The sequence below is a fragment of the Rhinoderma darwinii genome, chromosome 8 (genome assembly GCF_050947455.1).
Source record: "Rhinoderma darwinii isolate aRhiDar2 chromosome 8, aRhiDar2.hap1, whole genome shotgun sequence".
Classification (NCBI taxonomy): domain Eukaryota; kingdom Metazoa; phylum Chordata; class Amphibia; order Anura; family Rhinodermatidae; genus Rhinoderma; species Rhinoderma darwinii.
The window spans coordinates 70,290,857-70,315,363 of record NC_134694.1 but is presented as its reverse complement, the minus strand read 5'-3'; the positions used below and the strand labels follow the sequence as shown (position 1 = coordinate 70,315,363).

At 40.7% G+C, this 24,507-nt stretch overlaps 1 protein-coding gene across 2 annotated transcripts in view; it reads right to left on the bottom strand.

Moving 5' to 3' along the window:
- NEXMIF (neurite extension and migration factor) overlaps nt 1–24,507 on the bottom strand; it is a 450,341-nt gene that overhangs the window by 41,885 nt on the left and 383,949 nt on the right. The window contains exon 1 of one of the 2 annotated variants that reach the window (XM_075835719.1): nt 10,927–10,984. The exons of the other annotated variant lie outside the window; for it this stretch is intronic. Coding sequence (XP_075691834.1) covers nt 10,927–10,934 — 8 coding nt within the window. The 5' untranslated portion in view covers nt 10,935–10,984. Of the gene's footprint in view, nt 1–10,926; nt 10,985–24,507 lie in introns of those variants that run through there. 2 annotated transcript variants of the gene reach the window in all.

Genomic DNA, 24,507 nt, shown 5'->3' with positions numbered 1-24,507 from the left:
CAGGGTATCCAGATTTGAAGTAATTTATCTTGTTTGTCTAATACAATACAGTACTAGAAAATTTCTCACTAATGTGAAACCCGTCCATTCGGGCTCTTCTTCCACGAGTAGGACGCTGCTCTTCTTTCGTGAGTGTGCAATGGTTTGTTTTGTGGCTAGAAAAAGGAAAGTGAGAAGACGGAACTGAGGATGCTTGAGAAAGGTCCTCTTGGACTGAAACGTCGCACGGGTGATTAAAAAGCTGACATATGTTGGAAGTGCTGTCTCCTCGTCTATTTTGTCTATGTGGAACTGAGGATGTGTGAATGTGGACACTTCATAATCAAGATGAGCTACCCAGGGATCTCTGTGTATTATAACAAGGAATAGGCTACATGTACGACCATATATCCTTCACCAAAATCATTGCAGCCCCTAAAATCAGATAAGGGGTTGCCAGGGGCCCTTAGCCTAGTACCCACACACATATCGAATTATGTGGGGGTCTTTGACACAAATATGTTCATAGGAGGTGATTTTTAAAAAAAATTCAACGTGAATAGAGCGGCGGTTGAGCATGCGCGCTACCGTTCGATTCAATGTCTATGGGAATGACAGAAACAGCAGAGTACAGTGCTCAGCTGTTTCCATCATCCTCATAGATAGCGAATAAAGTAATGCTGCTCCATTCAAGCTCCTTCTCAATGCCGGGGATGCAGTGAGGAGGATCTGTGAATTTGGGACCCCATTCTCATGATCGGTGGGGCCCCGATTCTAGGAAAACCCCCATACTACGGACAAGCCAAGAGATTGGAAGAGTCCTTCAAGTGTCTAGCAAAGCCAGGAGAGAACGTATAGCGGGAGGGTAGTTGGCGGAATAAAGTCTGAATAAGAAGACGTGAGTTTGACACCTAAGTTAAGTTACATAGTTACATAGTTAGTACGGCTGAAAAAAGACACATGTCCATCAAGTTCAACCAAGGGACGGGAAAAGGGAAGGAAAAATTTCTACACATAGGAGCTAATATTTTTGGGTTCTAGGAAATTATCTAACCCTTTTTTAAAGCCATCTACTGTCCCTGCTGTGACCAGCTCCTGCGGTAGGCTATTCCATAGATTCACAGTTCTCACTGTAAAGAAGCCTTGTCGCCTCTGCAGCTTGAACCTTTTTTTCTCCAGACGGAGGGAGTGCCCCCTTGTTTTTTGAGGGGGTTTTACAAGGAACAGGATTTCACCATATTTTTTGTATGTGCCATTAATATATTTATATAAGTTAATCATGTCCCCCCTTAGTCGTCTTTTTTCAAGGCTAAATAGGTTTAATTCTTTCAATCTTTCCTCATAACTTAAATTCTCCATGCCCCTAATTAGCTTCGTTGCTCTTCTTTCTAATTATTTCCAACTCCAGGGCATCCTTTCTATGAACTGGAGCCCAGAACTGAACTGCATATTCTAGATGAGGCCTCACTAATGCTTTGTAAAGTGGTAATATTACATCCCTGTCCCGTGAGTCCATGCCTCTTTTAATACACGACAATATCCTGCTGGCCTTTGAAGCAGCTGATTGACACTGCATGCTGTTATTGAGTTTATGATTTACAAGTACACCCAGATCCTTCTCAACAAGTGAATCTGCCAGTGTTGCTCCCCCTAGGACATATGATGCATGCAGGTTGTTGGTACCCAGATGCATAACTTTACATTTATCTACATTAAACTTCATCTGCCAAGTGGACGCCCAAACACTTAGTTTGTTTAAATCTGCCTGCAATTCATGAACATCTTCCATAGACTGAACTATATTACATAGCTTGGTGTCATCTGCAAAAATAGAAATAGTGCTATTAATACCATCCTCTATATCATTAATAAATAAGTTGAATAATAGTGGTCCCAGCACTGAACCCTGGGGTACACCACTTATAACTGGGGACCATTCAGAGTAGGAATCATTGACCACAACCCTCTGGATACGGTCCTTGAGCCAATTCTCAATCCAATTACAAACTATATTTTCTAAACCTATAGTCCTTAATTTACCCATTAGGCGTCTATGGGGGACAGTGTCAAATGCCTTTGCAAAGTCCAAAAACACTAAATCCACAGCGGCCCCTCTGTCTAGACTTCTGCTCACCTCTTCATAAAAACAGATTAGGTTAGTTTGACAACTTCTGTCCTTAGTAAAACCGTGCTGGCTGTCACTTATAATGCTATTTATTGTCACATAATCCTGTATATAGTCCCTCAATAGCCCCTCAAACATTTTCCCCACGATGGATGTTAAGCTTACTGGTCTATAATTACCCGGGGAAGACCTAGAGCCCTTTTTGAAAATAGGCACCACATTTGCGCTGCGCCAGTCCCTTGGCACTATACCAGTCACTAGAGATTCTCTGAATATTATGAAAAGGGGGACAGAAATAACTGAACTAAGCTCTTTAAGAATTCTAGGGTGTAACCCATCTGGTCCCGGGGCCTTGTGCACATTTATTTTATTTAATTTAGCTTGGACCATATCTACATTCATCCAATTCAGTATATCAACTGATATATTAACAGCACTGGCACCGGCTACATCAGCTGCTCTTTCTTCTGTTGTATATAAAGAGCTAAAGAACCCATTTAGTAACTCTGCCTTCTCTTGATCCCCTGTGATCAACTCCCCATTACCATTATCTAGGGGTCCTACATGTTCAGACCTTGGCTTTTTAGCATTTATATACTTGAAGAATTTTTTGGGAAATGTTGCCCAGCGAAAAGGCTAATTTAACTTCAGAAGTGTTAAGATTGACCAGGGAAAAATTTAGAGCAATGAATTTGTCGTGTTTTATAGTAAGGCCTGAGACACTAGCAAAGCGAGTTTGGAGATTAGGCAGGGATGCATTGATGTTTGGTGCTGTCCTTGTTTCACGCATTAATGTCATTGAAAAAAAAAAGTGCTTGCGAGTGTGTGAAAAACACATGGCACTCGCAAAACACACTGATGCATAACGCAATACACACATTTAACGCGCGTTTAACGCCACGCTCCTTCATTCAATGCCTATGGGGCTGACGAAAATGGCCAAGCGCTGTACTTGGCTGTCTTGATCAGTCCCATAGATTTTGAATAGAGCATCACCGCACATGCCTGACCGCCGTTCCATTCAAAGTTCTCCACACCGCGGTCATGCAGTGAGGTGGAACCTGGGGCTCGAGACCCCCGTTCTAGTGATCTATGGGTGTCCCAGCGATCACAGATTTATCCGATACCCGAACCCCGGACAGATCAGCTGGTCCGGTGCCTCCGTGCACTAGACGTACATGCCGGAACCACAAGGCTCAGGCCACGGAATAGCGGCGGAGATGCAGTACTGCAACTCTGCTCCTATTCAAGTGAATAGGAGCGGACCTGCAGTTCTGCAGAACGGCCGCTATGCTATCTACGGAGCCAACTGCTTCCGGGCTCCGTACATAGCATTATGTGTTATAACAGTCAGTGCCCGCAGGCCACCGAAGTAGCTTATTGGTGCGGGGTCCGGGTGCGGGATCCGGTGGATAGGTCATCAGTTGTCAGATGGTGGACAACCCCTTTAAATTTAAGAGGGAAAACCTCTTTGATCTTGAGATAGATGTCGACACTAAATCTTCTTTACATTGCTGTCATTGTTTTAGCCATTAGGTTTGACTACTCTTACACTCTATTCATACATATTTATGAGTTCACCTCTAAACAAGTCAAACTTCTACAGCCATTTCATCATAAAAGTTACCAACCATATCAAAGGTGGGGAACTATATTAGAGGGGTTGTCCAGAATTAGTAAAACGTGGCTGTTTAATTCTAAAAATAAAAAACACACCTGTCCATGGGTTTTGTCTGGTGTTGCAGCTCACCTAAACTGAAGTGAATGGTGCTGAGCTGCAATACTACACACAACCTGTGAACAGGTTTTGTGCTGTTTTTGGAAGAAAACAGCCATGTTTTTCTTATCCTGGACAATCCCGTTTATTCAGTTCTCCACCTTCGAACTATTTCCAGGTCCCCTATATCCTTTTCACAGCAGGAAGTCCAAAATCTGCACCCTATTTTCAAGATAAGGCCCTAAAAATGGATATCTTAGAGTGGCAATATTACATTTGAATCACAGGTTTTGAACTCATTGTATACATCCTAAGGGTATGTTCACACTGCCTATTTTCGGACGTTTTTCAGGCCATAAACTATTGAAAATGTCTGAAAAATCTGAAGCACAAAGGGAAAAACGGCGTTCTGTTCTGATGGGCCATTTTTTTACGCGGCCGCTTTGAAAAATGGCCGCCTAAAAAAACGCCCAGCGAAAAAGAAGTGCAGGTCACTTCTTGTGACATTTTTGGAGACGTTTTTCATTGACTGTATTGAAAACAGCTAAAAAACGATCGCAAAAAACGCCACGAAAAATGCTGCGAAAATCGCGAGTGGCTTAAAAAACAGCTCCGTATTTTCAGACATTTTTGAGTTTGTGTGTGTGAACAAACCCTATCATTTAACCTGCTTTTGCAGCTGCTGCTTGGCTTTGGGTACTGCTTCTTAGCTTACTGATAATTAGTGTACTCAAGTTTTTCTCTTGTTCTGTTATGCCCAGTTATCTTCCATATAAAGTATGCAAATATAAATAAGCATTGCTACACATTGTTATGTCTACTTGTTTCTAACTACTCTGTATCCAAGTAGTTTTGGCAATTCTGGTAACTTATTTTCGAAACAGCAAGCTCAGGATCTACAGTGCTCTAGGTCATTCTAGATAGGAGAGAGTGGCAGTACATGGAATTAGAAGAGGTCAAAGTAAAAGGAAATTGTATGCTTAATAATATACTGTACATGTTTTAGATAAAACGTGATTATCATCAGTAAGCAATGCTGCGTCTTTAACTGCAATCTATTGGGGCCTCAGGGAATAACTCTTTAACATTCATCTGATGTACTTTCTTTATTCTCAAATTCTTTCCATTTTTTATTTGTCATCACATCTGCCTCATCTTGCTAACCTATGCTCTCATCAACCATCTCCAGCATCCAACCCCTTCTTGACATGTCTTTCCTCAATCTATTGTGTATTGCGCCTAAAGGGACTTTAATTTGCATTATATGGGGCATGCTAAGTGTGGAACAGGCAATATACGTCTCTGAACTGTAAGGTCTATTTTCATCACTGAGACAATTCCAGGCTATTAGTGACAAGGTGTAATTTCTGAATATACAGCAGAGCAGAAATAGCCCCTTTGAATCTGCATTGTTTTCTGAAATTTGAAAGCTGCTCCTGGCACATTCAGTCTTAATCAATGTGCTTTGTATTGTGACTACTCATGTCATTCCTTGCTTGGATACCTCCGATTTTCATCTGAATTTTTCTGAAGTGGTGACGGTATAAAAATCATCCAAATTAATACAGTACTTTATAGCTTACACTGGAATCAGGGTGCCAATGGATGTTCTTTGACTTAAAGACTTAAGCTACATTCACATGAGAGTATCAGATTCACGCACGTGAAAAACGTGCGTGAATCTGGTCCGTGTTCTTGCGTTATTGTATCCGTGCTTTGGAGTGGCACGAGTTATTCACGCACTCTCAAAGCACATCTTTTTTTTCTTTCTATTATTTTCAATTTAATTGATGCGTAAATTACGCACAGCACACGGATGTGCATCCATGTGCTGTGCATGATTTTCGCACACCCATTGACTTCAATGGGTGATAGGTGCGTGAAAAACGCACCAATATAGGACATGCAGTGAGTTTTATGCAACGGACACACGCTGCGTGAAAACTCCTGCATATGTGAACGGCACCATTGAAATCAATGGGTTTGTGTGCTGCGCGTGATATCCCTGCGCAGCACACGGACGTTATTCACGTTCGTCTGAATGAGCCCTTACATGTACATTTATGAGGTTACTTAATCCATGTCCTTCAAAACATTGTCTAATAACAGTGAATAAATGAGGTGGTGTAGTGTGACCAACAATATTAGTTTTTATTGCATCAATCACAATAATATAACATGCGTGGTCAAATTATAAAGCACACTCTATTACGTCAATGGCGGTGCTGAATAATTCATGCTTCTAGAGCTCAGTGATAATTTTTAGCCCTTCATTAATGTGTCTGGTTGGATAGACTACAAACATTCAGACTCATTCAATAATTTAGCAATGTACAGAAGGGAGGCATACATCATTGGCAGAGTAAGAGGTCATATGGATGAAGGGAAAGAAGAGATACCTAGGATGGATGGTGCATGTTATAGCACTGAACTGTAATAAAACCAGTTGGAGTTCCGACATTATTACATAAATACCAGCAGATGAATCTATTGAAATGCCTAGAGGTTTTTTGGCTTGTTGCTATACTAGATGATCCTTTAGGGGGTGCTTCTAGGCCTAACTAGCTCACACCTCTTGGTTTGGACTGTGTTTACATTCCCTGTGTGTAAAATAGAACTAGATGTTACTAAAATTTTTCCATTGAGCCAACCATGCATCATTATAACCATAAGTGGATGTGATAATAATTTGCATGTGTGGTAAATAAAATAGGTATTTTCCAATTGTAGACTGGTTACCTTAATCTGCAAACCTACACCCAGAGTAAGCTGCTAATGCAGAAATACATGTAGGGGGGACTTCATGTTTTAGGTCACTCTGCGTGCTTGCACTTTAAAGAGGCTCTGTCACCACATTATAAGTGCCCTATCTCCTACATAATGTGATGTGTGATCGCGCAGTGAAAGAAGCTGGGCTGGAGCAATGAGAAGTGTAGGACACTGATTGGTCAGCGTCATACACTCCTCTGTACAACGCCCACTTGGTCAAAAGTAAAAACACGCCCAGTTGGTCATTAAGAAACTAATTAGAATAAATCTAAAATTGCTCATAACTTGCTCAAAAATTATCGTTTTTCAAAATAAAAACCACTGCTTTTATCTACATTACATTATGTAGGAGATAGGGCACTTATAATCTGGTGACAGCCTCTTTAATACTAGTGGTTTCATTTAGATGGGCTGGTGTCCTGACCTTGTTCCCACAATTCCCTTCTGAAAAGCAAGCAACAGTAGCTAACACTAACATTTCTCCAAAGACAAGGAGTATTGTTATGTACATACAGACGTAGCGATCTTTAAGGCTTTAAACACACTGTGGCAGGAAACTTTAGTTTGACTTTTTCAATGGTTTTCAGTGGCTTAAATGGACACTAACTTTTCAAACAACTTATGTTGATTAAATAGTATACCTGATATAGATGAATTTTGTAATTCACTTACTGTTAAAACTTAGGCATCATGCACACGACCGTAAAAACTCCCGTTATTACGGGTCGTAATTACGACCCCTAATAACGGGCTCATAGACTTCTATTGGCGACGGGTGCCTTCCCGTTTTCTCACGGGAAGGTGCCCGTGCCGTTGAAAAAGATAGAACATGTCCTATTTCAGGCCGTAATAACGGCACGGACAGTCCATAGAAGTCTATGGAGCTCTCGTAATGACGGGTGGCTACATGTGTGCACCCGTCATTACGGCAGCGTTGCTAAGCGACGTCAGTAAATAGTCACTGTCCAGGGAGCTGAAAGAGTTAACTGATCGGCAGTAACTCTTTCAGCACCCTGGACAGTGACTACCGATCAGTATAAACCTGTAAAAAATAAAAATACAAGACGTTCATACTTACCGACAACTTCCTGCTTCCTCCAGTCCGGTCTCCCGCCCGTTGCCTTAGTGACGCGTCTCTCTCGACATCCGGCCCGACGTCCTGGATGACGTTTCAGGCCATGTGACCGCTGCAGCCAATCACAGGTCAATCACAGGCTGCAGCGGTCACATGGACTGCCGCGTCATCCAGGGATGTCGGGCTGGATGTGAAGAGAGGGACGCGTCACCAAGACAACGGCCGGGTAAGTATGAATTTCTTTAACTTTTATTACAGAAAAGGCTGTCCCTTCTCTCTATCCTGCACTGATAGAGAGAAGGGGCTGCCGATTAGTGCAGTGCTATTTTGCCGCCAAAAACGTGCTCGTAAATACGGGTGGAATACGTGTGACACCGGACCCATATTTACGAGCACGGGTTCGTAAATACTGGTGCAAAACGGGTGGAATACGTGTGACACCGGACCCGTATTTACGCCAGTATTTACGGGTGGGAAAAAATACGGTCGTGTGCATGAGGCCTAAGTTGTATTATCCATGCGAATTCTGTGTGAAGTTACTGCCACTAGTTTTCTCCCTTCTAAGGCCTGATTCACACGAACGTGTTAAACGTCCGTGGGACGGCCGTTGAAACAGCGGCTGTCCCACGGACCTATGTAATTCAATGTGGCCGTTCACACAGCCGTTGTTTCAACAGACCGTGTGAAGGCTCCGTGCGAAAATAGGATATGTCCTATATTTTCACGCATCACTCCATAGACTCCCAACTATGGTGGATGCGTGACATCGCGTCCCGCAGCGCTGAGCACGGATGCACCTTAGACGTGACAAAACTGCAGTTTTTCACATCCGAGATGCACAGCGCTCGTGTGAATCAGGCCTTAGTCTGCTGTCCACCCACTGTTGTCAAGCAAAATCCGTCTCTAGTTACAAAGCAGAGAAGACAACTGCAAGAAGTGGGTGTGTGTGTGTGTGTGTGTCTCTTCACAGGCTGCCCATTGAAGTCTATGGAGAGGGAAGAGCAGGAGCAGAAGGGCACAGACACACTGCCCATTGCAGTCTTTGGAGAGGGGAGGGGGAGCAGAACAAGAAAGCAGAAGAGAGAGACACGCTGTCTATAAAAGAGGGGAGGTGAGAGCAAAAGGATGGAGCAGAGGGAGAGAGACATACAGATGCTGCCTAAAGAAGTCCATGGAGAGGGGAGAAGGTAGGAGCATGGAGAGGGAGACACAGACACATAGAAACCTATATAAGTCTATATAGAGGGAAGGGGGAGCAGGAGGAAGATGCAGGGAAAGAAAGACACAAACACGCTGCCCATACCAGTCTATGGAGAGGGGAGCAGAAGAAGGGAGCAGGGAGAGAGGAGACACAAGCTGCTGCCCATAGAATTCTATGGAGTGGGGAGCAGGGAGGGTCAGCAGAACAGAAAGAGACAGACACGCTACCCATGGAAGTCTATGGAGAGAAGAGGGGGAGCATAGAGAGAGAGACGCAGACACGCAGCCCATAGAAGTCACCTAAAATGTTTGGTACGTCTTAAGTGACAAGTTATCATGCTGCAGCAAGTTATCAGATTCAAGATAAGGATTGCTACATCTGTATACAGGACTATGTTAAGGGACTTAGTTTGCATTCTTGGTCAATTATATAACTATAATATCAAAAGTTTTTAACTTGCACCTCTTTGCATGACCCAGCTTTGTTTCACATCATATTACTTCAAAACTATTTAGTAAATTGTTGTTTTAGAATCTGTTAGAGAAAGGTCACTCATTTGCTGTTGGGTTCATATAGCACATTAAACTGTCGTACGGTGTTGTCATGACTTCACAATGTCTGTGTATTTTTATACTTGGTTGCTTTATAATTGTAAATTATTTTTATATCTATTTACAAAAAAACTTAATTAAATAAACAAATTAAAAAAAAACTGCTGCACCAATTCATTTTTACTCAGATTTCTATATATTTCTTGGATGATCGATGATATTTTGAAATACTTATCAATGTTTTAAGACAGTGGGGTATTATTGGTGTTGCTGGGTTACATCAAGAAGTCTGCCATTAAAGGGGTTTGCCCATCTGGGATATTTATGGCATATCCACAGGATATGCTATATATGTCAGATAGATGCAGGTCCCACCTCTGGGACCTGCACCTATCTTTAGAACGTGGGCCCCTAAACCCTGTTCTACCCTTCTCGGTTCCCGCTGCTTCCTGGGCCCCTTCCTGATGACATGGTCGGAAATTCCGAAAACAGAAGCCTGATGAGCTATGCTGTTTTTGTAACTCCCGTAGAAGTAAATGGCCGTTACGGAAACAGCATAGCTCACGTGCCAAGCTGCTTCCGTGACTACCATTCACTTCTATGGAAGTTACGCTGAGCTATGCTGTTTTTCTAATTATGTAGTCAGAAATTACAAAGTGGCCCGGGAGGCAGAAGGAACCGAGAAAGGGTTGAGGGGGACCCCTTCTAGAGATAGGTGTGGGTCCCAGAGGTGGCACCCGCATCTATCTGACATTTATAGCATATCCTGTGGATATGCCATAAATGTCCCTGATGGGCAAATCTCTTTAATTTATCAAAATGTACAGTTTTTCTCTCCTTTTGCTGATCAAGAAATGATTGTCACCGGAAGGGGACATAGTGAGTTGGTCATATATGTAAGGCATTTTGCCAGAATCTAGTTCTTTTTCACCTTTATAAAATGTAGACTTTTTTATGCACTTTGCCCCAATTTTGTAACCTTGACTCACTGTGGTATTTTTCAGCGCCATTCACGCGTACATCTTGTGCATATACATATTTACACATTTCCCAGAACTTGAGCTTACAAAATGGTGCTCAGTGTACCGTAGATCTAACACCATACTGAATATGGATTTCTCCTGACAACCTCAAGTTGGCAATTTGTGAAAAGCTTTGGGAGACCCTTTAGCAAAATTTTAAGGGATTATCCACTTTTTATTTTTTCATTGATTTATTAACAGAATAGGAAATTATACACATTTCAATTATACATGTGTTTCAAATTCTACTCACATACATTTCTTATATCAGTGCAGTTGCCTCTGTCTAAAAAAAATAATAATGATATAGCCCACAGATTAGTCCATAGTAATGCATCCATAGGATAACTGAATAGACTAGACTAAAGATGGCGTCAGTCACGTGACCCACCACAAACACATCCTGTGACCACTGTCACTCAGGTAACACTGTCCAGGTGAATAAAAGGTTATTGAGTAGAAGAAGTTATAAAGTATTTCTACCTACCGCAACATCTCATCATCATGTCTGTCTGTGTCTGAGGAGTAGCTCTTACATTCTTCTCTTTGTCTCCTGTATTTTTTTTTTATATTTAACTTTATTAACAACATGACAACATCACCTAGAGACAGTCAGCCATTTTATAAATAATCTACAGTATAGATAGTGAATACACACACACAGTAAAGTAATTGTCTGTCATTATTCCATTAGTCCTATTCACTTAGCTCATGGATGTGTGTGGTCACATGACTGACGCCATGTTTAGTCATATTTAATTAGCCTGTGAATGTCAGGGGCCCCCCGGGCTACTGCCTGGGGGACACATGGTCACACGGCCCCCGTAAGGTGTTAATAACATGTGTTTTTTGCTTGCTATGTTTTTTCTCCCCCCCCCCCCATTCCCTCTTTTCTCCATTTGTTATTTTATATTAGAATGGTACTTACCATCCTGGTGTCCCCCGGGTAAGCTGTGCTGGTGGCACAAGACGGTTTCCAGATGTTTCTGTCTCTGGGCAGTTTTGAGATGGTCCCAGCTGATTAGACCTAGGTCAGCTGTGCAGTTGCATGAGCAGGTTCTGGCAGATTCTATCTCCAGGCAGATTTGGTGAAGGCCAGCTGATTGGTCATTGATAAAATCCTAAAGGCGGGAAAATTGGACATAAAAGGAGCAGTTCGTCGTGGTCAAGCAGCCAGTTTTGAAGATTGGACCGTCGCCCACCCTCCCTGCCTATTGTTTTTAATTCCTTCACGTCACGTTGTTTGTTAGAGGGGTTTGTCACCCAGCTAATGCTGGGCGGACTCGGTTTTTATTGGTCAAAATATTTATATTTTATTATTTATTCTATTATTTATGGTTATTCTCTTCTAATTATTTTATCTTAGGTTACCCTTAATAAACACCGTGGCCATTTTTATCCAAAGAAACTATCGTCATGTTTTATTTCAGTTAGATTGAGTATTGTGGGGTTTGTGCTACCATGCATTATGCAGGACTGATCTGTGGGCTATACCATTCTACTGTGACGGGGGCCTCATGCACTGTAATAAATGTACGTTAACAGAATTTCTAATACATGTACACTACCGTTCAAAAGTTTTGGGTCACCCAGACAATTTTGTGTTTTCCATGAAAACTCCCACTTATATTTATCAAATAAGTTGCAAAATGACTAGAAAATATAGTCAAGACATTGACAAGGTTAGAAATAATGATTTTTATTTGAAATAATAATTTTCTCCTTCAAACTTTGCTTTCGTCAAAGAATGCTCCATTTGCAGCAATTACAGCATTGCAGACCTTTGGCATTCTAGCTGTTAATTTGCTGAGGTAATCGGGAGAAATTTCACCCCATGCTTCCAGAAGCCCCTCCCACAAGTTGGATTGGCTTGACGGGTACTTCTTGCGTACCATACGGTCAAGCTGCTCCCACAACAGCTCTATGGGGTTGAGATCTGGTGACTGCGCTGGCCACTCCATTACAGATAGAATACCAGCTGCCTGCTTCTTCCCTAAATAGTTCTTGCATAATTTGGAGGTGTGCTTTGGGTCATTGTCCTGTTGTAGGATGAAATTGGCTCCAATCAAGCGCTGTCCACAGGGTATGGCATGGCGTTGCAAAATGGAGTGATAGCCTTCCTTATTCAAAATCCCTTTTACCTTGTACAAATCTCCCACTTTACCAGCACCAAAGCAGCCCCAGACCATCACATTACCTCCACCATGCTTGACAGATGGCGTCAGGCACTCTTCCAGCACCTTTTCAGTTGTTCTGAGTCTCACAAATGTTCTTCTGTGTGATCCAAACACCTCAAACTTCGATTCGTCTGTCCATAACACTTTTTTCCAATCTTCCTCTGTCCAATGTCTGTGTGCTTTTGCCCATATTAATATTTTCCTTTTATTAGCCAGTCTCAGATATGGCTTGTTCTTTTCCACTCTGCCCTGAAGGCCAGCATCCCGGAGTCGCCTCTTCACTGTAGACGTTGACACTGGCGTTTTGCGGGTACTATTTAATGAAGCTGCCTGTTGAGGACCTGTGAGGCGTCTATTTCTCAAACTAGAGACTCTAATGTACTTGTCTTGTTGCACAATTGTGCAGCGGGGCCTCCCACTTCTCTTTCTACTCTGGTTAGAGCCTGTTTGTGCTGTCCTCTGAAGGGAGTAGTACACACCGTTGTAGGAAATCTTCAGTTTCTTGGCAATTTCTCGCATGGAATAGCCTTCATTTCTAAGAACAAGAATAGGCTGTCGAGTTTCACATGAAAGCTCTCTTTTTCTAGCCATTTTGAGAGTTTAATCGAACTCACAAATGTAATGCTCCAGATTCTCAACTAGCTCAAAGGAAGGTCAGTTTTATAGCTCCTCTAAACAGCAAAACTGTTTACAGCGGTGCTGACATAATTGCACAAGGGTTTTCAAGTGTTTTCTAATCATCCATTAGCCTTCTAACACAGTTAGCAAACACAATGTACCATTAGAACACTGGAGTGATGGTTGCTGGAAATGGGCCTCTATACACCTATGTAGAAATTGCATTAAAAACCAGACGTTTGCAGCTAGAATAGTCATTTAGCACATTAACAATGTATAGAGTGTATTTCTGATTAATTTAATGTTATCTTCATTGAAAAAAACTGTGCTTTTCTTGCAAAAATAAGGAAATTTCTAAGTGACCCTAAACTTTTGAACGGTAGTGTATATTAGAAAACGGTATGATTTCCTATTCTACAAATAAATAAAATCATTCATAAAAACTGGACAACCCCTTTAAATTAAACGTTAAAATCAGTAAGATTCCAAAAGTGATGTCACATGTTGTCATGACTGATTTAATGGAATTTAATTCAAACGAGCTTTAACATTACCCATATTTTTTTATTTCAGAGATTTTTTTGGCAGAGAATATAAACTAGCCAGAGAACATTCCAAATTTTTTTTGAAGCAAAGAGCTGTAAATTTGAGGGCTAAGCTGCAGGTCGGCCCCTCTCTGTTCCATCTTGTCATATCTTTCAGTTGGGGAAAAAGCGTTACTTTCAAGAAACAGAATCCGCTCAAGTTTCTCTGGCAACAAGGTTAAAGTTAGCTGAAAGTTGGCAGCTTAATTGACGCATAGAACATGGGAAAAAATAAATGAGACGCGTAGTATAATCAATAGCTGTCATAATATGTGTGTGTGCTTCCTGCCACTCCTGTTATTATGCAGTAAAACGCTCAGACATATCACTGGCTCCACAATCAGCACAAGTGCCCAGATAATATGCTTCATTTCTAAGAACAAGAATAGACTGTCGAGTTTCACATGAAAGCTCTCTTTTTCTAGCCATTTTGAGAGTTTAATCGAACCCTCAAATGTAATGCTCCATATTCTCAACTAGCTCAAAGGAAGGTCAGTTTTATAGCTCCTCTAAACAGCAAAACTGTTTACAGCGGTGCTAACATAATTGCACAAGGGTTTTCAAGTGTTTTCTAATCATCCATTAGCCTTCTAACACAGTTAGCAAACACAATGTACCATTAGAACACTGGAGTGATGGTTGCTGGAAATTGGCCTCTATACACCTATGTAGATATTGCATTAAAAACCAGACGTTTGCAGCTAGAATAGTCATTTAGCACATTAACAATGTATAGAGTGTATTTCTGATTCATTTAATGTTATCTTCATTGAAAAAAAACTGTGCTTTTCTTGCAAAAATAAGGAAATTTCTAAGTGACCCTAAACTTTTGAACGGTAGTGTATATTAGAAAACGGTATGATTTCCTATTCTACAAATAAATAAAATCATTCATAAAAACTGGACAACCCCTTTAAATTAAACGTTAAAATCAGTAAGATTCCAAAAGTGATGTCACATGTTGTCATGACTGATTTAATGGAATTTAATTCAAACGAGCTTTAACATTACCCATATTTTTTTATTTCAGAGATTTTTTGGCAGAGAATATAAACTAGCCAGAGAACATTCCAAATTTTTTTTGAAGCAAAGAGCTGTAAATTTGAGGGCTAAGCTGCAGGTCGGCCCCTCTCTGTTCCATCTTGTCATATCTTTCAGTTGGGGAAAAAGCGTTACTTTCAAGAAACAGAATCCGCTCAAGTTTCTCTGGCAACAAGGTTAAAGTTAGCTGAAAGTTGGCAGCTTAATTGACGCATAGAACATGGGAAAAAATAAATGAGACGCGTAGTATAATCAATAGCTGTCATAATATGTGTGTGTGCTTCCTGCCACTCCTGTTATTATGCAGTAAAACGCTCAGACATATCACTGGCTCCACAATCAGCACAAGTGCCCAGATAATATGCTTCATTTCTAAGAACAAGAATAGACTGTCGAGTTTCACATGAAAGCTCTCTTTTTCTAGCCATTTTGAGAGTTTAATCGAACCCTCAAATGTAATGCTCCATATTCTCAACTAGCTCAAAGGAAGGTCAGTTTTATAGCTCCTCTAAACAGCAAAACTGTTTACAGCGGTGCTAACATAATTGCACAAGGGTTTTCAAGTGTTTTCTAATCATCCATTAGCCTTCTAACACAGTTAGCAAACACAATGTACCATTAGAACACTGGAGTGATGGTTGCTGGAAATTGGCCTCTATACACCTATGTAGATATTGCATTAAAAACCAGACGTTTGCAGCTAGAATAGTCATTTAGCACATTAACAATGTATAGAGTGTATTTCTGATTCATTTAATGTTATCTTCATTGAAAAAAAACTGTGCTTTTCTTGCAAAAATAAGGAAATTTCTAAGTGACCCTAAACTTTTGAACGGTAGTGTATATTAGAAAACGGTATGATTTCCTATTCTACAAATAAATAAAATCATTCATAAAAACTGGACAACCCCTTTAAATTAAACGTTAAAATCAGTAAGATTCCAAAAGTGATCACATGTTGTCATGACTGATTTAATGGAATTTAATTCAAACAAGCTTTAACATTACCCATATTTTTTTATTTCAGAGATTTTTTGGGCAGAGAATATAAACTAGCCAGAGAACATTCCACATTTTTTTTGAAGCAAAGAGCTGTCAATTTGAGGGCTAAGCTGCAGGTCGGCCCCTCTCTGTTCCATCTTGTCATATCTTTCAGTTGGGGAAAAAGCGTTACTTTCAAGAAACAGAATCCGCTCAAGTTTCTCTGGCAACAAGGTTAAAGTTAGCTGAAAGTTGGCAGCTTAATTGACGCATAGAACATGGGAAAAAATAAATGAGACGCGTAGTATAATCAATAGCTGTCATAATATGTGTGTGTGCTTCCTGCCACTCCTGTTATTATGCAGTAAAACGCTCAGACATATCACTGGCTCCACAATCAGCACAAGTGCCCAGATAAAGTGTTGTGACACCTCACACAATTGTCTGTTTTATAGATACTGGAAGGCATGCAGGCCTTTCACTTCACTTTTTGAGGAGAAGTCAGAATTCAAAAATGGAATAATTAGAGGTTTACAATGCGATATCTCATGTTAGACAAGGAACAGACACTTATTACTGATACATATGTCTAATTGAGCTGTCACATGCTGAAATAATTCCTTCTTAACCCCTTAATGACCAGCCTATTTCAGACCAAGCCATTTTTTTTAGTTTTTTCCATCGTCGGATTCCAAGAGCTGTAACTTCTTTATTTTTGCATTGATATAGCTGTATAAGATCTTGTTTTTTGCTGGACAAGTTGTATTTTTTAATAGCTCCATTTTGGGGTACATATAATTTGTTGACTAACTTTTATTAACCTTTTTTTGGGGGAATAGAAAAAAAAAACAGCAATTCCGCCACGTTTTTATCCATCCTAAATTTACACTGTTTACCGTGTGGTATAGATAACATAACTTTATTCAGCGGGTAGTTACGATTGCGGCGATACCAAATTTATATAGTTTTCTTATGTTTTACAACTTTTACACAGTAAAAACCCTTTTTTTTCAATATTATTTGTTTTTGTGTCTCCATATTTTAGGAGCCATAACTTTTTTATTTTTCTGCCGATGCATCTGTATGAGAGCTCTTTTTTGCGGGACGACTTGTGGTTTTTATTGGTACCATTTTGGAGTACATGCAACTTTTGGATCACATTTTTTTGCAGGCAGGATGAATAGAAAACAGTAATTCTGGCATTGTTTTTTATTTGATTTTTTACGGCGTTCACCGTGCGAGTTAAATAACGTAATAGTTTTATAGGTGGTGTCGTTACACACGCCGCAATGCCAAATATGTGTACATTTTTTACTATCTTTTTTTTATTTTCATAATAAAGCATTTTGTAAGGGGAAAATGTGGGTTTTTAATTTTTTTTTACTGGGGATTTTTATTTATTCATTATAAACTTTATTAAACTTTTTTTTTAGTCACACTAGGGGACTTTACTGTGCGGTTATCTGATGGCTTCTATAATACACTACAATACTTCTGTATTGCAGTATATTACTGCCTGCCAGTAGACAGGCATCTGTTAGGCAATGCCTCTGGAATGACCTAACGGGCATCAACTAGAGGCAGACCTGGGGGCCTTTGTTAGGCCCCCTGCTACCATAGTAGCCACCGGCACCCTGCGGTCACAATGCGGGGTTCTGGTGGGGTAAATGGGCGGGATCGATACGGATATATATCGGCAGCTCGAGCAGGTCTGCTCCCAGCCCTCAGCTACCTCCAGTAGCTGAGAGAAGGGAGATTTACCTGCTCCCGGTGGTGTTTATTTATTCTGATGCAGCGCCGTAACAAGGATACTACATCGGAATAAAGCCCGTAAGTGGCCACCGTAAAAACACCTATGGGTGGTCTCTAACGGGTTAATAGTAGATTAAATGTTTACATCTCTTTTGTTAATTTTCCAGGGACACTAAGGTTTATGCTGTTCCATTAAAATAGATGTAGACAAAAGAACGACCCAGCGGTAGGCCACGCAGAACTGTACTAAAAGTATAAATCCTACACATAGATCACTTTTTCCAATACAGTCTAACGTCCTACTTTTTTGGATTTTGGTATTTCATTGTTCTCTTTGAGAGTCCATTCTTAAAGCGGTATTACTAACTCAAACATTTATGGCATATCCATGGGATACGCCATAAATATCTGACAGATGTGGGTCCCAGCTCTGGGATTCGCACCTATCTATACAATATTGGCCACCCACCCCGTCCCGCAGGCCGCCGCATCCAAGAAGAGAATGAATGGAGAGTTGGCTGTGCACATGGGTGCGTCTCTCTCCATTTATTCCTGAGAGTTATGAAAACAGACAGGCATCTGTCAGACATTTATGGCATATCCCAAAATGCTATGGTCCACCAACAGAAATTTGTCTGGTAAGCCCAAAGCTAAATGTATTCCCTTAAAATGATCTCTTGAAAGCAGAAATCTAAATTATGTAGTCTATGTTAATTAATTTTACCAACTTATTAACCATTATTAACCCCTTGAGGACCAAGCTCATTTTGGCCTTGAGGACCAGACCCATTTTTTCAAATCTGACATGTGTCACTTTATGTGGTAATAACTTGGGAATGCTTTTACCTATCCAATTGATTCTGACATTGTTTTCTCGTGACATATTGTACTTTATGTTTGTGAAAAAATTTGGTCGATAAATTCATTGCTTATTTGTGAAAAACACCAAAATTTAGAGAAAATTTGAAGAAATTATGATTTTTCCAATTTTAAATGTATCTGCTTGTAAAACAGATAGTAATACCACACAAAATAGTGACTGATTAACATTTCCCATATGTCTACTTTATGTTTGCATCGTTTTTTGAACATCCTTTTATTTTTCTAGGATGTTACAAGGCTTAGAACTTTAGCAGCAATTTCTCACATTTTTAAGAAAATTTCAAAAGGCTATTTTTTTCAGGGACGAGTACAGTTCTGAAGTGGTTTTGAGGGCCCTATATATTAGAAACCCCCATAAAACACCCCATTTTGAAAACTGCACCCCTCAAAGTATTCAAAACAGCATTCAGAAAGTGTTTCAACCCTTTAGGCGTTTTACAGGAATTGAAGGAATGTAGAGCTGAAATGTTCAAATTTCATTTATTTTTTTACAAAATTCATTTGTAATACATTTTTTTTGTACCACAGAAGGATTTACCTGAGAAATGCATCTCAATATTTATTGCCCAGGTTCTGCAGTTTTTAGAAATATCCCACATGTGGCCCTAGTGTGCTAATGGACTGAAACACAGGCCTCAGAAGCAAAGGAGCACCTCTTGGATTTTGGGGCCTCCTTTTTTCAGAATATATTTTAGGCACCATGTCAGGTTTGAAGAGGTCTTGTGGAAACCCCCAAAAGTGACCCCATTTTTTAAACTACACCCCTCAGGGAATTTATCTAGTGGTATAGTTAGCATTTTAACCCCACAGTTATTTTGCTATATTTATTGGAGTTAGTCTGTGAAAATGAAAATTTACTCTAATTTTTGCAAGGAATAAAGGAGAAAAAGCACCCCAACATTTGAAAAGCATTTTCTCCCGATTACGGAAATACCCCATATGTGTTAATAAACTGCTGTTTGGACTCACAGCAGGGCTCAGAAGGGAAGGAGCGCCATTTGGATTTTGGAGCGCTGATTTTACTGGAATGGTTTTCGGTGCCGTGTCACGTTTGCAACGCCCTGGAGGGACCTAAACAGTGGAAACCCCCCAAAAGTGACCCCATTTTGGGAACTACACCCCTCAAGGAATTTTTCTAGTGGTATAGTTAGCATTTTGACCCCACAGGTTTTTTGCTGAATTTATTGGAATTAGTCTGTGAAGATGAAAAGAGACTTTTTTTCTGAAAAAAAACAGAATTTTCTAATTTTTATAAGGAATAAAGGAGAAAAAGCACCTCAACATTTATAAAGCAATTTCTCCCGATTAAGGCAATACCTCATATGTGATAATAAACTGCTGTTTGGACCCACGGCAGGGCTCAGAAGGGACGGAGCACCATTTGGATTTTGCAGCGTAGATTTTGCTGAATTGGTTTCTGGGGGCCATGTCGCATTTGCAGAGCCCCTGAAGTACCAGTATAGTAGAAATTCCCCAGGTGTGATCCCAATTTGGAGACTATACCCCTGAAAGAATTAAATTATAGGTGTAGTGAGCATTTTGAGCCCTCAGGTGTTTTATAGATTTTATTAGAATTGGGCCGTGAAAATGAAACATTTTTTTTCCCATTGATTTAGCTCATAGTTTTTTATTTCCACAAGGAATACAGGAGAAATGACACCCCAAAACGTGTTACACAATTTCTCCTGAGATGGGAAATACCCCATATGTGGTTGTAAACTGCTATTTGGACATACGGCAAGGGTCTAAACGGAAAAAGCGCAATTTCGTTTTTGGAATGGAGATTTTACAAAATTTGTTTTTGACGCCATGTTGCATTGCGCTGAGGTACCAGTACAGTGAAAACTCCAGAAAAGTGACCCCATTTAGGAAACTACACCCCTCCAGGAATTCATCTAGAAGTGTAGTGAGCATCTTGACCCCAAAGGTTTTGCAGAAATTAGTGCACAGTGGATGTTGCAGATTGAAAATTGCCATTTTGCACAGATATACTATTTCAGTTGCCCAATATGTTGTGCCCAGCTTGTACCACTGGAGACACACACCGCATAAATTGTTAAGCGGGTTCTCCAGAGTAGTCAAGCTGCTGTTTAGGCACACTGCCAGGCCCAGAAGGAGCGCCATTTGGCTTTTGGTCTGCAGATTTTGCTTGGTAGTAGTTTTGTTTAGTGTTTTACTGGTGTTTCAGTTTACAATGTGGGGGCATATGTAATCTGTGCGGAGTACATCAGTTTATATGTAAACTGGGCGGAGTCCATCAGGGTATATGTTAGCTGGGTGGAGTATATCAGGGTATATGTAAACTGTGAGGAGTACATCAGGGTATATGTAAGCTGGGCGGAGTACATCAGGGTATATGTAAACTGGGCGGAGTACATCAGGGTATATGTAAGCGGGGCGGAGTACATCAGGGTATATGTATGCTGGGCGGAGTACATCAGGGTATATGTAAGCTGTGAGGAGTACATCAGGGTATATGTAAGCTGTGCGGAGTACATCAGGGTATATGTAAGCTGGGCGGACTACATCAGGGTATATGTAAGCTCGAACCAAAAGTTCCAGTTAGGGACTCGCAAGTGTGGGGATCCGTGACGAGGATTGCGAGCTTGCGTTCTTTTGGCCAAAATTACAACCAATACCCCATGTATTTTCCATGTTTACTTGTATTATATTTACTACTTTTTGGACGCAGCCAGGTCTTCAATGCTGGGAGAGCATGGTGTGTTGCGGTCTGGCATAGCAAGCAGGGCAGCCCGCTCTATGTACTATCATGGCGTTATAAATAGGCTGCTACCAGGCTATATAGGCTGTGCCTCATGATTTACGCATTAGCCCTCCATGTTTTACACACTGCACCCACACTTCATGCATCACTCACGTTCCTGACCCTTTTAGTACTGCCCCCTATATTTTACACTTTATTCACCACTCACTATACTCAGTACTGCCCCCTATATTTCACACATATTATTACTACTTGCACATTATACACTATTCATTTACTTTTTACTACATATCCCATGCACCACACGCCACTCCCCTCAAGGCTAGTGGGAGTGGCCATTATTATTTAAACACACCTGTGCACTTTCCTTCAGCAGCATTTTTGACCTGGCTGCGTCCTGTTGGGATTATACCTGCCCAATTTGTGAGTATATTTTTTGTGTTTTTAATCTTATTATATGTCCCACTTTTTTTCTGTGTTTTTTTTTCTACATGTAAGTTATATGGAGTACATCAGGGTATATGTAAGCTAGGCGGAGTGCAACAGGTCATAATAGGTTGATGTAATAATGGGGTAAATGAATAATAAAATTAATTATCCATGGATAGTGATGTACGCTTTGAACCAATCCTTCATGCACAGGCCGGATTTTTGGGTGTAGGAGTCGTACTTCTAAAGGGTGTCCGTGGTATTGTACAAAATATTCGCACTCCAGCATTGCCTAATCTTTGACTTCTTCACTAGCCCCATACTTAGCACAGACCGCAAAATGTCATAGTTTTCGCTGCATTTACAGTGTCTACCAGTGGGGGCTGCAAATGATGACGTGAGGTTTTAGGTGAAGAACTGCTGCAGATATAAATTAGTCTGGGCCGTCGTTTTGCATTATTGCGTTCCAAGAGTCATAACTTTTTATTTTTACGTTGACGAGCTGTGTGAGTGCTTGATTTTCATGGGACGAGCTGTAGTTTTCATTAGTATCATTTTGGGGTACATGCGATAATTTGATCAGTTTTTATTGCATTTTTTGTGAGGTGAGGAGACCAAAAAACAGAAATTCTCTCACAATTTTTTTTTTTATACATTTTTAGCTGAGTTTTCTGTGCAGTATAAACAACATGTTTACTTTATTCTGCGGTTCGATACGATTATGGCAATACCAAATTTATATCGTTTTTATATGTTTTACTACTTTTACAAAATAAAAACACTTTTTTCTAAATAAAATAATGTTTTAGTGTCACCATATCCTGAGAGCCATAACTTTTTTATTTTTTTGTAGACGGAGCTATGTGAGGGCTTGTTTTTCCATTTTTTTGGAAACAACGTGACCAAAAAAGGAAATTCTGCCATTGTTTTTTATTGTATTTTTTTTTACGGTGTTCACCGTGCGGGATAAATAATATGATATTTATTAGGTCAGGCCGATACGAACGCGGCTATACCTATTATGTCTAGGTTTTTTTTCTTTTTTTTCTAATTATAAAGGGCTTGATCAGGAAAACTGTGCGATTATTGTTTTTATTGCGTAAAACGTGTATTTATTTATCTAAAAAATTTTTTGCACTTTTTATTTTACACTTACTAGGAGACTGGAAGATCTGATCTTCTGATCCCCTGTACAATACACTGCACTACTTCTGTATGTACTTGTGTAGTGCAGTGTATTGTAACTGTCATTTTACAACTGACAGTTGAGCCTATTTTATCCTGCCTTGGGCAGGACCTAATAGGCTCCCGTACCTGGCAACCAGGAAGCCGTTGCTAGGCTTCTTGGTTGCCATTGCAACCATCAGGACTCCGCGATTTTTTGCGGGGGGGGGCAACGGGGTGCAGAGGGAGCCCTCTCCCTCTGTATCAATCGCTTAAATGCCGCTGTCGCTATTGACAGCAGCATTTAAGGGGTTAAACGACGGCGATCGGAGAGAACAGTGAGATGTAGTCAGATGTCGGCAGTATATTACAGCTGACACCCGATGAAGATGGAGCGCGCACAGCTCCTGTGCCCGCTTCATCCTCAGGGCGTTACTATACACCCATTTGCGGGAAGGGGTTAATAAAAATTGTGTTGTTTTTTTTTACATGTCTTTCTCTGATCTCCTCACCGATCTCACAGAAATGAGGAGATCAGAGAAAGTGACAGGAGCTTTCTCCTGTAGGCGACGTCACAGACGGCTGTGATTGGTTAGTCTCTGAAGACTGACCAATCACAGCAATCGCCGGCATGGGGGCCTGCTGATTAGTCCCCAGGCCGGTAACAGAGAAGGTTAGCTGTCAATGACAGCTGCCGCCGCTGTGTTATCACTATGTGATTTCACAAAGTTACAGTTTATTCCTGCTCCGCAATAGTATGGCGCAGGTCCGCTTCAATGAGCGGCATTGTGCCGTACTATTGCGGAGCAGGTACGCAACGGGTTAATCATTCATCAAATAAAATGAGAACAACATTTTGACACATTCAGGGTATGTTTACACATCTTAACAAATTACGCCTGAAATTACGGAGCTGAAACAGCTCCTGAATTTCAGACGTTTTTGCAAGTACTCGTGTTTTTCGCGGCGTCCATTACGGACGTAATTGGAGCTGTTTGTCAATGGAGTCAATGAAAAACGGCTCCAAAAACGTCCATAGAAGTGACATGTACTTCTTTGACGCGGGCGTCTTTTTTTTACGTCTTTATTTCTCTGCTTTTTAATGTATTTGATGCGTGAAACACGAACAGCACAAGGATGTCGTCCATGTGCGGTCTGTGGTTTTCACGTACCCATACACTTCAATGGACGACTAGGTGCATGAAAACACACCAATATGGGAAATGCAGTGCGTTTCACGCAATGGACACACGATGCGTTAAAAACAACTCATGTGTGAATGGCACCATTGAATTGCATGGGTCCGCGTGCTGTGGGTGATTTCCACGCACAGCATACGGACGAGGATCACGCTAATCTTAATGAGCCCTAAGTCCCCTATAGCTACACCACTGGATAGAATTGGATGCATTGTCTTAGCAGACTTTATCACATATGATAGGCTTAGATACAGCTGCTCAGAAGACAGTATCACACATGATTGGATTAGATACAGTGGCTCAGCAGATAGTATCACGCATGATAGACTTAGATATAGGGCCCAGCTCGCTGTCATTGCGGCTGCAGTGCTGGACCCAGGAAAGGTCAGTATAATAATTGCTTTTCTTTTTTATGTGTTACTATTTTTTATTTTTTATTTTACAGGTTCGGTTGTAGGACTACTTTGGATTCGAAGACTACTTCGATGACAGCGCTTTTATTATCCTCAATAAAAT